This window comes from Alligator mississippiensis, chromosome 4 (assembly GCF_030867095.1).
Source record: "Alligator mississippiensis isolate rAllMis1 chromosome 4, rAllMis1, whole genome shotgun sequence".
In the NCBI taxonomy this organism is placed as follows: domain Eukaryota; kingdom Metazoa; phylum Chordata; order Crocodylia; family Alligatoridae; genus Alligator; species Alligator mississippiensis.
The window spans coordinates 109,459,211-109,473,076 of record NC_081827.1 but is presented as its reverse complement, the minus strand read 5'-3'; the positions used below and the strand labels follow the sequence as shown (position 1 = coordinate 109,473,076).

Sequence of the window (13,866 nt, the reverse complement as noted above, 5' to 3'; positions counted from 1 at the left end):
TGAATGTAGTTAACATTCCTTCAGTATTCTTTTTAGGATTTAGTAAAACTTGTTGAACTTGAGACTATATTTGGATGAAACATTTTGGGTTAAGGGAATTGACATTTTTCCAATAAAACTTTTGTTTGTCAGAAATTTCAGTCTAGCTCTGTTCGTAAGTCAGTCTTCCTGGACAGGTGAAGGATGGGAGTCAGAAACCCAAAGAAGTACATGGATTTGCTATTCCATCAGGCCTGCTGGCAGTCCCTGACCTCCTAAATACCACATGAATAGATGGTGCAGTGGTACAATAAGACTGAGCCACCTGCAATCTCGAGTTTACTGTATAATGCGATACTGTTGAGAGCTCTGTGCATGCACTTTATTTTCTTTGCTGTTGTGAGGAGGTAACATACTGAAGTGAACTAAAAACTAGGACTTTTGCCTCTGTCAGCATTTTATAATGGCTCTTGAATGTAGGAAATATATAGTGTTCAATGCTGTAACCACAGTATAGATTACAAACTAGCTGTTTGCCCTGATTGCTTGCTCAGTAGAATGGTTGGCACTTCAACTATATTGTAATTTGAATTTGGGAGTTTGGTTGTTAGGTGCTAGAACAACCAAATTTTGGCCTGGCCCTATCTCTGGTTCAGGTGTGAAATTGTAATGCCTCATGTGGTATGTTCCTATTTCCGCAGCTGTGAAATAGGAAAGCTGTCTAGATATCAAATACTAGAAATTAATTTCAGTGTGTGTGTGTGTGTGTGTGTGTGTGTGTGTTTCAAGATTTGTAAGTTACTTGCATTTGGTGCTCTTAAATAGTGTTAGTGAATACTTTTCATGTGCAACTGACTGGGTTGTATCTGTCTTTGGGTAGCGTAACTTATCTTTTTATACCACGTTCTTGTTAACCCCCTTTACAAGGCTGATTTTTATATGCTAGCAGTGACTTTTGCTGAGGATAACGATTTAGGAATCCCTTTAGAGTTTACTGTTCCACAATCTGCCACAGGGATTGTTATTGGGATACATTATATTAATGTTGTTAATATTAATTTAATGTATATTAATGTCTTTATCTTGACTGAAACTTGATAGTTCCTGCCAGTTCCACAAGTTTGTCATTAAAACTACCTAAACATGGGCCACATACCTAAGGAAATTTAAATACACGTGTAACTTTATACATATGAGTAACTTAATGCAGTGTTGTTGCTCAAGTGCCTAAAGTTTCATGTATGTGCTTAAGCATATATAGGACGGAGGCCACAAGCTATATTACTTTTTAAAAAGATGCATTTTTTGAGTTCAAGAACTTGGGTTCTATGCTGATGACCAATATAGAAATAAATCTGTCTTTGATTAACTTCCTCTATACTTTTTCTTTAAGTGACAGAAGCCACAAAACGATATATAAACTAGCCACAGTCATATTAGGCTCTTCCTTTTCCCTTTGGTTTACCGCCAGTGACTTGTTTTAAAAATATCTAGCTTCAGTTATATCCTTGAGTCGACAGTAACCATTTAAGTTGTAACTAGATAAGATATGGGTTTATTCTTATCTGTTTTTAATCTGAGTAGATGAGAGTAGTAGAAACTGATTATCACATCTTGCAAAAAAGTTAAACATCAATCTTTTTAAAATGCTAAATGGATACTTGTCTACAATGAGATTTAAGAGTATTATTTTTACAGGTGGTGACAAAGTGATAGACGTGATTGATGTGGCAAGGCAGGCAGACAGTAAAATGAAGCTTCATAATTATGTTAAGTATTTCATGAACCCTGATCGACCAAAAGTATTAAATGTGATCAGTCTGGAGTTCTCAGACACAAAGTGAGTAAACTATTTTGAAGTCGCTTGACTTGGATTCCTGTGAAGTAAAAAGTGGTTTTCACTAAAGTAAAGAGTTACATGTAAAAACATAATGCAATGGTCCATAGTAACAAATGTTGGAAGTTTTATAAGTGAGTTTGATTTTGGAGACAGTGTGACACCAGAATACAAATAAACATTTTTACAACTTGAAGTTAGTAACCTTGGTTTCAGGAAAGTTTAACATTTTAAAGGTATCAGTTTTTAGTAGTATGTGCTTATTTTGGATTTTACTTCCCTTTTCCTTTTTTTTTTTTAGGATGTCTGAATTGGTGGAAGTCCCTGCCATTGCCAGAAAGCTTTCCTGGGTAGAAAACTACTGGCCAGATGATTCTGTCTTCCCTAAGCCTTTTGTTCAAAAATATTGCTTGATGGGAGTCCAGGACAGCTATACTGATTTTCATATAGATTTTGGGGGCACGTCAGTTTGGTACCATGTTCTCTGGGTAAGAAGGCTCTTCATTTCTGAGCATTTGGGAAAAAAAATGTGCAGCCCAGCATGTAGCTTTCTGCCACGAAAGAAACCTGTGATTGGGAATTTCTTTGCATACTTGGGTGAAATTGTTTGCTTGGGAGGCTGGGGGGTGCGAAGGAGAATTACTGATGATGGCACTGTTTTTAAACATTCTATCTTAGCTGACCTCTAGAATGAAACTAGCAGTCTTGGATCATGTTACCAGGCTAATGGGCACTGTACTGATGATAGTTTGGTAGAAAAAGATGTTCCATGATCTGTTCCACCTCACTTCTTCCCTGTTTCTTCCTCCTCCTCTTTTCTGAGGTTATGTGCCTTTTAACATTTTTCACAGAACTAAGGATTTTTCACTCTCTGCTAGAACTTCTCTTAATGTCATCTTGCAAAACTCTCTGAATTGCAGCACGTATCTAGCAGAGAATGATTGGACACTGTAATTTCATCCTGAATTATTTAACAGTTCCATAATGTGGCATTGTTTGTTCTGCAAAACCATTAGAGTGGAATGTACTACACACTCAGATTTTGGTGGATCGAGGAGTGAAATACTAGTGTTGAAAAAACCATGTGAGATACTGCAGTGTGTAAAGCTTGTGTCAAAGTGGGTAATATTACTATAAGACCACAAGTCCAGCCTAACATTAATGCAACTTATATAAAGGTATCAGAAGTTTATGCTATACCTCACATGAACTATTTTGTCAATAGGGTGAAAAGATCTTTTACTTGATCAAACCTACAGATGAAAATCTGGCTATTTATGAATCTTGGAGCTCATCAGTCACTCAGAGTGAAGTATATTTTGGGAACAAGGTGGACAAATGTTACAAATGTGTGGTAAAGCAAGGACACACTTTATTTGTTCCAACAGGTAAGATTTTTATTGCTTCATTTCAGGACTTGGTATCCTTTTATATTTTTATCTGCAGCAAATTCATGATATCATAAGATATGCATTATACGTTCAATATTTAGACGTTATCCTAAAATTTTAAGGAATCGATTATCATATTTATTCAAATTCAAGATGTGGCTTTCTTCCCCCATTTAATGCTAGGGGGGTTGGAGGTGGAACCCCTTTGTCTTAGAGTACAAGGTGGTGGAGTGGCAGGCACATGCTCCACAGCCCCACTGCTTCTGCCTCCAAGTCCCACTCCCCCACCATCTGCACCTTGCCCGTTTCCCCTACTGTAACAGTGGTGGGGGATGAATTTAAGATGGCCATTCACTAATTAGATTCTGTACATCAGCGGTCACCTACCAGTAGATCAAGATCCACTGGTTGATCTGAGGCTGGGGTAGGGTTTGAGTGCCCACGTGCATGCACATACTCCAGGTCAGCCCATGGGGGAGGGAAGGGGTGGGGGCTAGATCAAGGCTCCCACGGTGAGGGACAGTGCCACAGAAGCAGGGGCAAATTGGGTGGGGCCTCGACTGTTGTGACTTTACCTGCTGGGGTGGCATGCCCCCAAATAATTTTTTCTCCCTCTGCCTTGATCTGCCCCCCCCTCCCCCCCCCCCCTTTCTTCCCCACAGACTTACCTGCTGGGCAGGGGGTGGTGGCAGTGCACGGTAGATATTGGGTTGCTTTTAAATGTCAAAGGTGATCTCCTGTTTAAAAAGGTTGGAGATCATTGCTCTACACGGAAAATTATTATAACAGTTATATATTTTCTCTGTCTGCAATCTAATTACTGAGGGGCTGTCTTAAATTCAAGGTTGTCATTGATTTGGGTAAATATGTTAAATTTAAAAAAACATATTTGAAATACCTAGTCTGAAAAGGCAGAATATTAGCGCTTAATCTTAAAGGATAAGTAGTCTCTTAAGAAAATGTACATAATTTGCTTTATGCTTTTGTTACTTGGTTAATAGTGATGGTGGCAGGAGACCTGACAAAAGCAAGTTTAATCTGGGAGTGGGGGAAATGAGTAACGTTTTCCACTCCATACAGAGTACATCATCCATCATGTATGCATTTGGAAAGTTCCCAAAATTGAATTCTTATGTTGTAAGAAATCATTGCTGTAATATCAAATTTAACTTATTGTTTAAGAGGATTCGTTGTCCATGCACGTGTTCAGCATCATGGAAGTTCTCCTAAAAAATAGTGAAAAGATGACTAAACTGGGTTTGAATTTACTTTGTTTGCAGCAGGAGGATGCCTATAGAAAAAGGCCAGGGGTTGGCAACCTGTGGCACATGTGCCAGAGCATGGTACATGAGGCCCTTTTGCTCGGCATGTCATAGCCCTCCCAGGCTCTGGGCAGCTTGCAGCCTCCTGGTCACCTACTACGAGCAGCCCAGGCACACAACACTGGCCCTTCTGCCATCTGCCTAGCAGGTGCATGTGCACCGCCATCACCATAGAGCCTCACCAAGGCTCTAGAGCCCAATGCAGCTGTTTGCAGCCTCCCAGCTGCCTGCCACAGCTGGCCCAGGCTTTGGGCAGCTGCAGCAGGTGGTGGGTAGGCTGCCAATAGCTGCATTGAGCTCCAGAGCCCTGGCACCAGCTTCATGTTGGCAGGAGCAGCACAAGCATTTCGGGGCAAAATGCAGGGAAGGGGCTGGGGCCTCACTGCCTCGGCCTCTCCCCTGCCATCTGCCCAGAGGCGTGTGTGCAGCTGCTGCCAGCAACAAGGACCAGCCCCTTGCTTCTTTGCTGCAGTCTGCCCCTTGCAGGCCAAGTTGAGGCACGGGTTGAGGTTGGGGTGTTTTTGGCACTCTGGCCAAAAACATTGCCGATCCCTGAAATTGGCTTTAGCTGGCATAAATGTTCATAGCCTGTGTACTTTTTCTCCTACTTGAATATTGTAGCTTCCTCTTATTCCCTTCTCTTGTGCCCTTTTTGTCAAAGTATAAGATCAGCTAATGGCTGGAGGTTAGAGTTAGGAAAGTTTTTAGATTAGAAACAAGGAGCACATCTCTAACAGTAAGTCTTTGAAAATGCATATCCAGGATTTTTTGGATAATCTGTCACTAGAAATATCTGTGTTAAGATTTGGATTTTTTTTCTAGAATATTTTTAAGCTCTGATTTCAAGTATGGCTATTGAACTTGAAATGGGAACTAATAGATGGAAGTTGAATGGCCTGTGTTCTATTGGAGGCCAGGGTAGAATATTGCAATGGTTCCCCTTGGTCTTCAAGTGAATTAATTTGGTATCTAGCATGGGGTTTGTCAACCCTAATTAGCCAATTGCTGGCAGGACCTGCCATATACTTATTTACATCTTCAAGTTATTCCTGAGTACCTCAAGTTTGTGTATAACTTTCGCATGATAATTCTAAGTGCATCTAAACACTTTTTTCAATATGTTTTGTTAATGACCTAACCTTTTTCATGTGAAATCTAGATCTTTAATTCACAGAATCATAGAAAAGTAGGGCTGGAAAGACCTCAGGAGGTCTAGTCCAGCTGCTTGAGGCAGGATCATCCCTGATTTTAATCATCTCAGACAAGTGTTTGCCTAATGTGCTCTTAAACTTAACAAGATTTGGAGATTCCTCTACCTCTCGAGGTAGCCTGTTTTAAATGTTTAACCACTCTCATAGTTAGAAAGTTCTTCCTGATATACAACCTAAATTTCCCTTGCTGCAGTTTCAAGACCGTTGTTCCTTGTTCTGTCCCATGTGGTTGAAAGGAATGGTTTATCTTCATTTTTTTTAGAGCTATCCTTCAGGTATTTTGAAGATTTATCAAATTCCCCCTGTCTTTCTCCTAACTAAGCAATCCCAGATATTTTAGCCTTTTATCATAAGTCAAGATCCAGACCTGAGGAAGAACACACTGTTGCAGAGCTTGTTCAATATCTTTCACAGCTATACAGTTGGTCCATTAAGTGATATAGCCAAAAAAACTTGTCTCCTTGTATATTTCCTGGGCCATCACAGCTATAACACAATGCTCCCAATGTACTCATAAGCACGGATCCAGGTTTTCCGCTTGCCATTGAAAAACCTGGAAAAATGCAGATTTTCTCTTTTTTAAAGGGGAAAAGTGTGGGAAATGGTGGGTTTCCCTTTGCAGGATGGCAGAGTTTCAGCCTGCAGGGAGCTGCTTGGGGCTGGGGGGGGAGCAGGAAGAGCAATCACAGGCAGGGAAGCCACATGCATGTGCATGTGCACACATCCATGTGGCAGCCAGGCAGCAGGGTAGAGATCACCTCCCTCCAGGTAAATTGCACATGCCTGCTCCCCCCCCACCCCAGATTTATGCGCCCCTAGTGAGTATGGGGCTGCAGCCTGCCTGGACTGGCAGGGGCAGAAACCACCTTTGTGGCCCAGTGGGTGGGCCTTGGTGCAGAATGGTGGAGCGGGGTGGTGAGACTCGATACCGCCACTGGGACTGCTGCACTGCAGCAGCACGAGGAATAATGGACCAGAGGGCTGGGGGGGAGAAGGGGGTAGGGTCCAGTTTGCCTTTGTCTCTGGCTGCCAGCTGCTCACACACCAGGCTGTGGCTCTACCATGCTGCCATGGCCCGGCTGCTGCAGCCCTCAGGTTGTGGCTCTACCCCATAAGGGAGGTGGGGTGGGGGGGCAGTGTGGGTGGCTTGAGCGGAGTGATGGTTGGGCCATGGTGCCAGCATAGAGCCGCAGCCTGGTGTGGAAGAGGTTGGCAGCTGGAAGAGGTGAAGGTAGCATTGCTCCCCTGGTCTCTCCCTCATGCTGCTGATAGGGGACTGTAGGTTGGGGGTGAGTGGCACTGGCACGGGCAGTGGGGGCTGTGGCTTGAGAGTGAGGGGCACCAGCATATCAGGGCCCAAAACTGTGGGAGCGACAGCCACAGCTGCACCCGCGTTCTGCTGAGGTGAAGGGGGCAAGGGGAGCCCTGATTTTTTTTCGAAGATATAAAAAAAACCCCCAAAATCAAATGCCAAAATTTATAGGAATTTAGAATTTTTTATTACAATTATTGAGACACTGGTAGGCATCCAAACTGTAACTATGTCAATAAAATAGTGTATTCAACTGATACCTATATATAGTTGCATTTCATTTTAGTTGCAGAAATGCATGGATTTTGGGGGGTTTTTATCAGAGGATTTTGGATTTTTAAATGGAAAACCGGGATCCTCACTCATAAGTAATAGGTCTGTTTCTCAGACCTTGAATCATTTTTTGTGCTCTCCACTGGACTCTTCAAGAAATGTGTGGGGTCCAAAACTACCCATATTACTCCAGGCAAAGCCTCACTGGTTCAGCAGAATCCCTTCTCTTGACTTGCACCCAGTGATCATATTAATACAGCCCATTATGCTATAAGACTTCTTGTTGCAGAAAGCCAATGCTGGTTCACATTCAACTTCCTTACTGTCCACTGTAACCCCCAAGTCCATTTTTTTGCAGTAATGCAACCTAGCCAGTCATTCATTAATTCAGTTTCATACTACTCTTCAACTTGGTCAAAGTCATTTGGCACCCTGACCCTACCCTCCAGTGTGTCTGCAAGTCCACTCAACTTGGTGTTGTCTGCAGGCTTGCTAAGTGTCTACTCAATCCCATTCTCCAAATTGTTAAAGACATTAAACAATACTGGGCCCAGAGCAAGTCCCTGGGGAACCCCATTTGATAACCCCTCCCAGCTAGCTATTGAGCCACTGGCTACTTTTTTGGGCATGATGATCCAACTAATTACAGTGCTTTCTCAATAGCAAGCTAAGGATATACAACCTCAAGCAGGAGTGGGCAATTATTTTGAGTGGAGGGCCACTTAAAAAGTTTTGGTGAGCTGTTGAGAGCTGCATGGGTAGCTCTGCCCCTTGACAGTTGTCCTGCTCCCTTGTTGCCATCTGGGGACCAGAAGTCCCACCCCCTAACCCCTGACCTTTGCTACTGAAAGTCCCTCCCCTTGCCCCCCCCCCCCAAATGTTCCCTTGTTGCCATCTTAAAACCAGGAAAAAACCAAATCATACACTAAAATTCAAACACCTACTTAGAACACTTTTATTTTATTACAAAAAATATTTTTGTTATTATTTGTGTTTGCATACTGTGTATAGAGGTGATTGCATAATAACTCAAAAATAAATCCTTAGTTTTGTATATTGTGTGTGTATGGTAGGATGTGGGGCTGTGTATATATGGGGGCAAGGTGTGTGTGTGTGTGGGGGGGGGGTGGGGACCCCTTACATGTCCCCCATGGTGCAGCAGCCAGGCGCATGTGCCCAGCGGGGCATGGCTCTGGCCAGCACTGCACATGGCAGCGAGGGGTGCAGCCTCCTCTGGGCTGTCTATATTGCCAGTGCTCCCTGCTAGCACAGCATAGGAGGGAAGCCCTGCAGGCTGGAACCCATTGCCTTCACCACTGGGGCTGGGCTCCAGAGGAAGGAAGTCCCAGGTACCTTTCCCTAGGGGTGGGGAAGACAGGCAGCTCCAGCCCATGGAGTTTCTCTCCTTTGCTGTGCAGCCCTAGCAGGGAAGGCGCCTGGCTCCAGCATGTGGGGTTTTCCTCCCATGCTGCACTAGTGCAGGAGCTGTGTGTGTGGTGGAGAGTACCGGCAATACAGGTAGCCTGGGGGAGGCTGCATGCCTTGCAGGACTGGCAGGAATTGTGCCCCACTGGGCACCTGTCCTCCCTGCTGCTGCTGGTGTTGCCACTGCCTGCCAGGGTTGCATGGTATGGGTGACTGTGGGAGGGTCCCTACAGCCCCCCACCCTCCCTCACACCCACACACTGCCCACCCTAGCTCCATGCTGCTGCCAGCCCCAGCCCCATGCTCTGGGCTTCCTCCCAGCTGCAGCCCCATCCCTTCTGCTTCCCTACCTGCTGCCCAGAGCCAGCAGGAGACCTGGGAAGTAGAGCAGGTCCCTGGGGGCTGCAGCAACAGCCCCACCTGGAAGCTGTGTGCTGGCTGAGCTGGTCCTTCTGCCCACGAGGGTGGGAGTAAGGCCAATAGGGTATGTTTGGGGAGCAGGTGTACATGTGGGCGCCTTGTGGGCAGAGGGGCTGGGCAGGGCACAACTTGTTGGGTGCTTGGCAGGCTGTATTTTGCCCACCCCTGACCTAGAAAAATGTTATAGGAGAAAATGTCAAAAGCCTTGCTGAAATCATGATGCATCACATCCACTGCTTTCCCCTATCCATAGAGCTTGTCCCTTTGGTATAGAAGAAAATCAGCTGGTTCAGGGGTAACTTTTTTATTTTTGATGAATCCATATTGGTTATTCCTCATTACCTTATTCTCCTCCAGGTGCTTAGAAATAGATTCCTCAATGATCTGCTCCATGAGCTTCTTGCGTATGAGGTCAGACTGACCTTTCTTCTGGGAGGCTAGAGTCATTTGAATATAGTCTTAAAAAATACTTGTACAAGGAGTGCATTCTTCCAGTGGCATTACAAATGGGTATAATGAATGTAATTTAAAAGTTTGGGGTTTAATGTAATTAGTTTTAATGGGCTATTTAGAGTGGTTGCATTGGAATAATCAATAGACTTACTACTAAAGATATTCACATAATAATGAAGTGCTGTACCAACTTGTTTACACATTGGACAGATGCTTCTATCTGAAAGTTGTATTTCTAGGTGCCACTTGTAACAACGGTAATTAAAAGATTTTTTTTTCTTTAAATTGCATTTGCTTTGTACATCAATTTAAAGTCAATTTCCTCTAGTTTTGTGGCTTTTTTATGAAGTAGCAGAAAGGGAATTTTTGCTATAGGAGTAATGTGATCTTAAAACCGAAGCAATCTTTTAGGGTAGAAGTATACACTATTGAAATGACTTTTAACTTCTCTTTTTAAACAAAAAAAAAAAAGAGAGAAAAGTGGGCAGGGGAAGGGCAAAGAGTAAATTTTTAGACTGACATTGTTCACCAAAATGCAAAGAAGAGAGACAGTTTTCCCTCTGTGGCTCTGAATAACCTATAGATTTGTAAATCATCCCTTCTCCTCCTCCCGATCAATGTATAACGTTTTGTAGTGTGTGCATGTTAAGTTTTCTGTTTTTATAATTTCAGGTTGGATTCATGCCGTGCTCACATCTCAGGATTGTATGGCTTTTGGAGGAAACTTTTTGCACAACCTCAATATTGGCATGCAGCTCAGGTTTGTCTTAACTTTCTTTCTTTTGGCTATACTCTTCCCTCTGTAAGTAGGAAATTCTTTTTGTTAGGTCTTTCATTGTGCTTTTTCTATGCTGTTAGATAGTTACGGGCTCTGATAATGACAAGACTGACTTTTTTTCTTAGCTTGAATCAGGACTAGATTTTTGTAAGTTGCTTCTACAAGAGCTGTCTTCAAAGCAAAATGAATGTTTTGCATACATAATTATATCATAAAATCAGACATGCTGTCATTTGGAGATTACTGCAAAAGAGGTAAACTAAAAATGGTCATGCCTGGCTGTGTAACACAAAACTGAAAAGAGGAATGTTAAGTCAGGATTGCCCTGAAGGCACATGTATTTGTTGTTGTCCAACATATGGAGTTGTCTTTTAAATATACCATTTTTATTCATTAGAGTGGAATTCTGATTAAATGTTACTTTAAAAAAAAACAAACCCAACCACATTAGATTTGTATCCTAGTTTTATGATGTCTTAACTTTTTTATTGTGAGTACTGTAGTTAAACTTGATGAGGTCAGAGCCTGAATGAGGCTATTGTTCAGTCTTATCTAGATGTTGTCGCACTCCAATATGACTCTGGTTCCTGTACTTGTTTTGCTTGATATGGTGATTTTTGTTTATCTCTCTAAGTCTTGTATCAATTGGATAATACACTGGGTGATTCTAAAAGTACGAATAGAATAATTTTAATTTTATTTATTTAGGTGTTATGAAATGGAGAAAAGGCTAAAAACCCCAGATCTTTTCAAATTCCCTTTCTTTGAAGCCATCTGTTGGTTTGTGGCCAAAAACTTACTGGAAACTTTGAAAGGTAATTCACTTGTTTTGGTAAGATTTTGAGTATTCATTTATTTATTTTTACTTTGAAAGGTCAGGTTCTCAATCTCTGGACCAATATGCAATTTCTGGAAGTTTTCTAAGAGAAGTTGGCTTTAATCCTTAATTGGGGAAAGCCAGTGCAGTATCTTTGCCAAATCGAAGAGATTTTGGTAAACACTACACTGTTAACATTCTTGATTTATTCTTCTTTTTAATAAATCATGATTATGAAATTACTTTGAAACGTAATGGTGTCTGGTAGAACTCTCAACTTGCAGAGTTGAAGACCGTCTAGTGATAACTCTCATGTTTTTAGGTATATGAATGGAAACTTGAAAATTTGTTTTCAGATGCAGACAATGAAAATAGTTTTTTTTCTTTGAGCATACAGTTTGAATACCCTGGGTAACTAAGATCTTAGGACAGTTCAACCTCCCTTGGATAGCTTGACCTTCTTCTTCTCTTATCATTAGACTTCTGTTGATGGGGGGGTGTAAGTACTGTTTTAAAAGATGAAAGTCATAGATGGCAATTTCCTTTAGATGCCGTGGGTTCTCCATCACTTTCCACCTGAAGGGGAGAGGGAGACTTAATTCTTGCTTGGGACTAAAGTCAAATACTCAGGTCATCTTTTCCTCCAAATAAAAAGGATGTTAGTTGAACCTTTTTATATGTTCCCTTTTCAACTGAACCAGGGGTATTTTGATGTGAAAATGACCCACACATTCCTTACCAGATTCTTTGGAGGTTCCAGTTGATTCATTCTTGAAAGAAGAAGTCCTAGAAAATGTCCAAAGAATTGTATCAAATCTAGGACAGATTACTTTTTCAAATTTGGTTCATCATTCTGGAACTTCAGTTTTGACTTGTCTGATGATGATTTAAAATCTTCAAAAGTACCTAAATGAAATTCCAGTGAAAGTAAGTGGGATTTAGGCTTTTAAATTTTTGGGGAGCATTAAACTGGTAGGGACCTCCTGGGCTGTAGAGTCCAGTCCATAGTGATTGCAGGTAATTGTTGACTGATGGAATCCCCAAAAAGTCTTACGCACTTTCAAAAATTTTACTTAAGATCTTGATCCTAGTTGATGGAATAGGAACTCCAAGAACTGAGGATTGCAAGCTTGAGGACTATTTTTAAAGAGGAATCCAGAATCCTTCTCCCTTACTCTGTATTGAAGTGGCAAATGTTCTTAACTCATTGCCTTCTCACTTGCTCGGTTTTTCTTTTTGCAGAAGAGCAGCTGTAGAAAGTGGAAGAAGGGTGAGGGGGGACAGGACACAGATAGGGACAGACGCTTCTCTTTCAGTAGAAAGTAACGTTCTATCTATAATGTTATTTATGGAATAAAGTCTTTATCAAACCTGTTTTCCATAGCACAAGTCAGTATGACAGCCAGGTTTTGCTTACCTGTTCCAGGAACAGCCTTGTTCGGGTCTCTTTAAAAGGTGGATTTTGTTGAACCTGTAGGAAAAAAAATCTAAATACTTTCTTAGGCTTAATAAAATTTAGATGGCCATAATAATATTACCTAGAAATCCTATGATCCTCTCCCTGCACATCCCTGCAATGGACTCTGGTTCTGTGGGTAGGGGCATGCAGGGAACAGATTGCGGCTCTGCCCTGGGCCCTGGCCCTGTTCTGTCACTGCCCAGCAATTTTGATATCAGTCCCACTGGCCTGTCCTGCTCATGCCACTCCTTGCGGCCCCATCCCATCCATGTGACCAGCCAACACAGGTCCCGGCCAGTCTCCATGGAGATCTCAGGATCTCTGCAGTGACAGCGCAGGGCTGGTGCCCAGGGCAGAGCTGCAATCAGCTTCCTGGCTGCAGAACCAGTGCCTGTTGCAGAGATGTGTGGGGAGCAGATCATGGCTCTGCCCCAGGCCCCAGCCTCAGTCCTGTGTTGTCACAGCCCCAATCCCAGCCCTGGCCCCACTGGTCTGTTTTGCTCCCAGATGCCACTCGTAGCCCACCTGAGGCCCCATCCCAGCCATCCAGCCATGGACAGAGCAGAACCATTTGGGAAGTTTTGATGAGCTGTTGTGGGGGTGGGGTGTTGCTAACCCAGCCTGTGACTGCTCACCAGTACAAGCAGTATTCTTTTGCTCAGACTCTGGGATCTAGGCTCTCGGTTTTAGGACTACTGATATCAATTTTTGTTGACGTTGTAGGCTCTGACAAATCTCCTTGGGCTCAGTCATTTTAGTTGCATGTTCCTGAGGGTACTCTGTTTGGAAAATGATGGTGAATGCCTCAATAGCAGAGGTATCAGACTGGTAGGGCTGGTAAGGACCATAGGAGGTCATCTAGTCCAACTTCTTACTCAAGGGTGGATCACCTCTGTCCATGTTGTTCTTAAAAGGTGTACGTCTAACCTCCTCTCTTAAACTTGTAAGAGTGAGATGATAAAACTCGAATGTGTTTTTAGTCCCTGTTGTAGATCACTCGGTTGTAGGGAGTATGGATTTTGTTAGAGCTGCGTGGCTAAATGATGTTGCAGTTCTTTCTGACTGCTCTATTTCTCGCATAATATCTATGCATTTGTGTCTTGTTGGGACTTCTGTAAGCACCAGTAGACCTTCTGTGTGAATTGTTTCTTGGAAAATGTTGGTGTATTCCCCCCCCCCCCCCCCCCCC

At 42.8% G+C, this 13,866-nt stretch overlaps 1 protein-coding gene across 3 annotated transcripts in view; it reads left to right on the top strand.

Annotated features, from left to right (window-relative positions):
* KDM7A (lysine demethylase 7A) overlaps positions 1-13,866 on the top strand; it is a 101,191-nt gene that overhangs the window by 55,097 nt on the left and 32,228 nt on the right. For all 3 annotated transcript variants that reach the window (XR_009461757.1, XM_059726461.1, XM_059726462.1), the window contains exons 5-9: positions 1,678-1,819; positions 2,118-2,304; positions 3,042-3,204; positions 10,296-10,383; positions 11,110-11,216. Coding sequence is in view for 2 of the 3 variants with exons in the window: in XM_059726461.1 (XP_059582444.1) it covers positions 1,678-1,819; positions 2,118-2,304; positions 3,042-3,204; positions 10,296-10,383; positions 11,110-11,216 (687 nt within the window). In the remaining variant the exon portion in view is untranslated. The remainder of the gene's footprint in view (positions 1-1,677; positions 1,820-2,117; positions 2,305-3,041; positions 3,205-10,295; positions 10,384-11,109; positions 11,217-13,866) is intronic.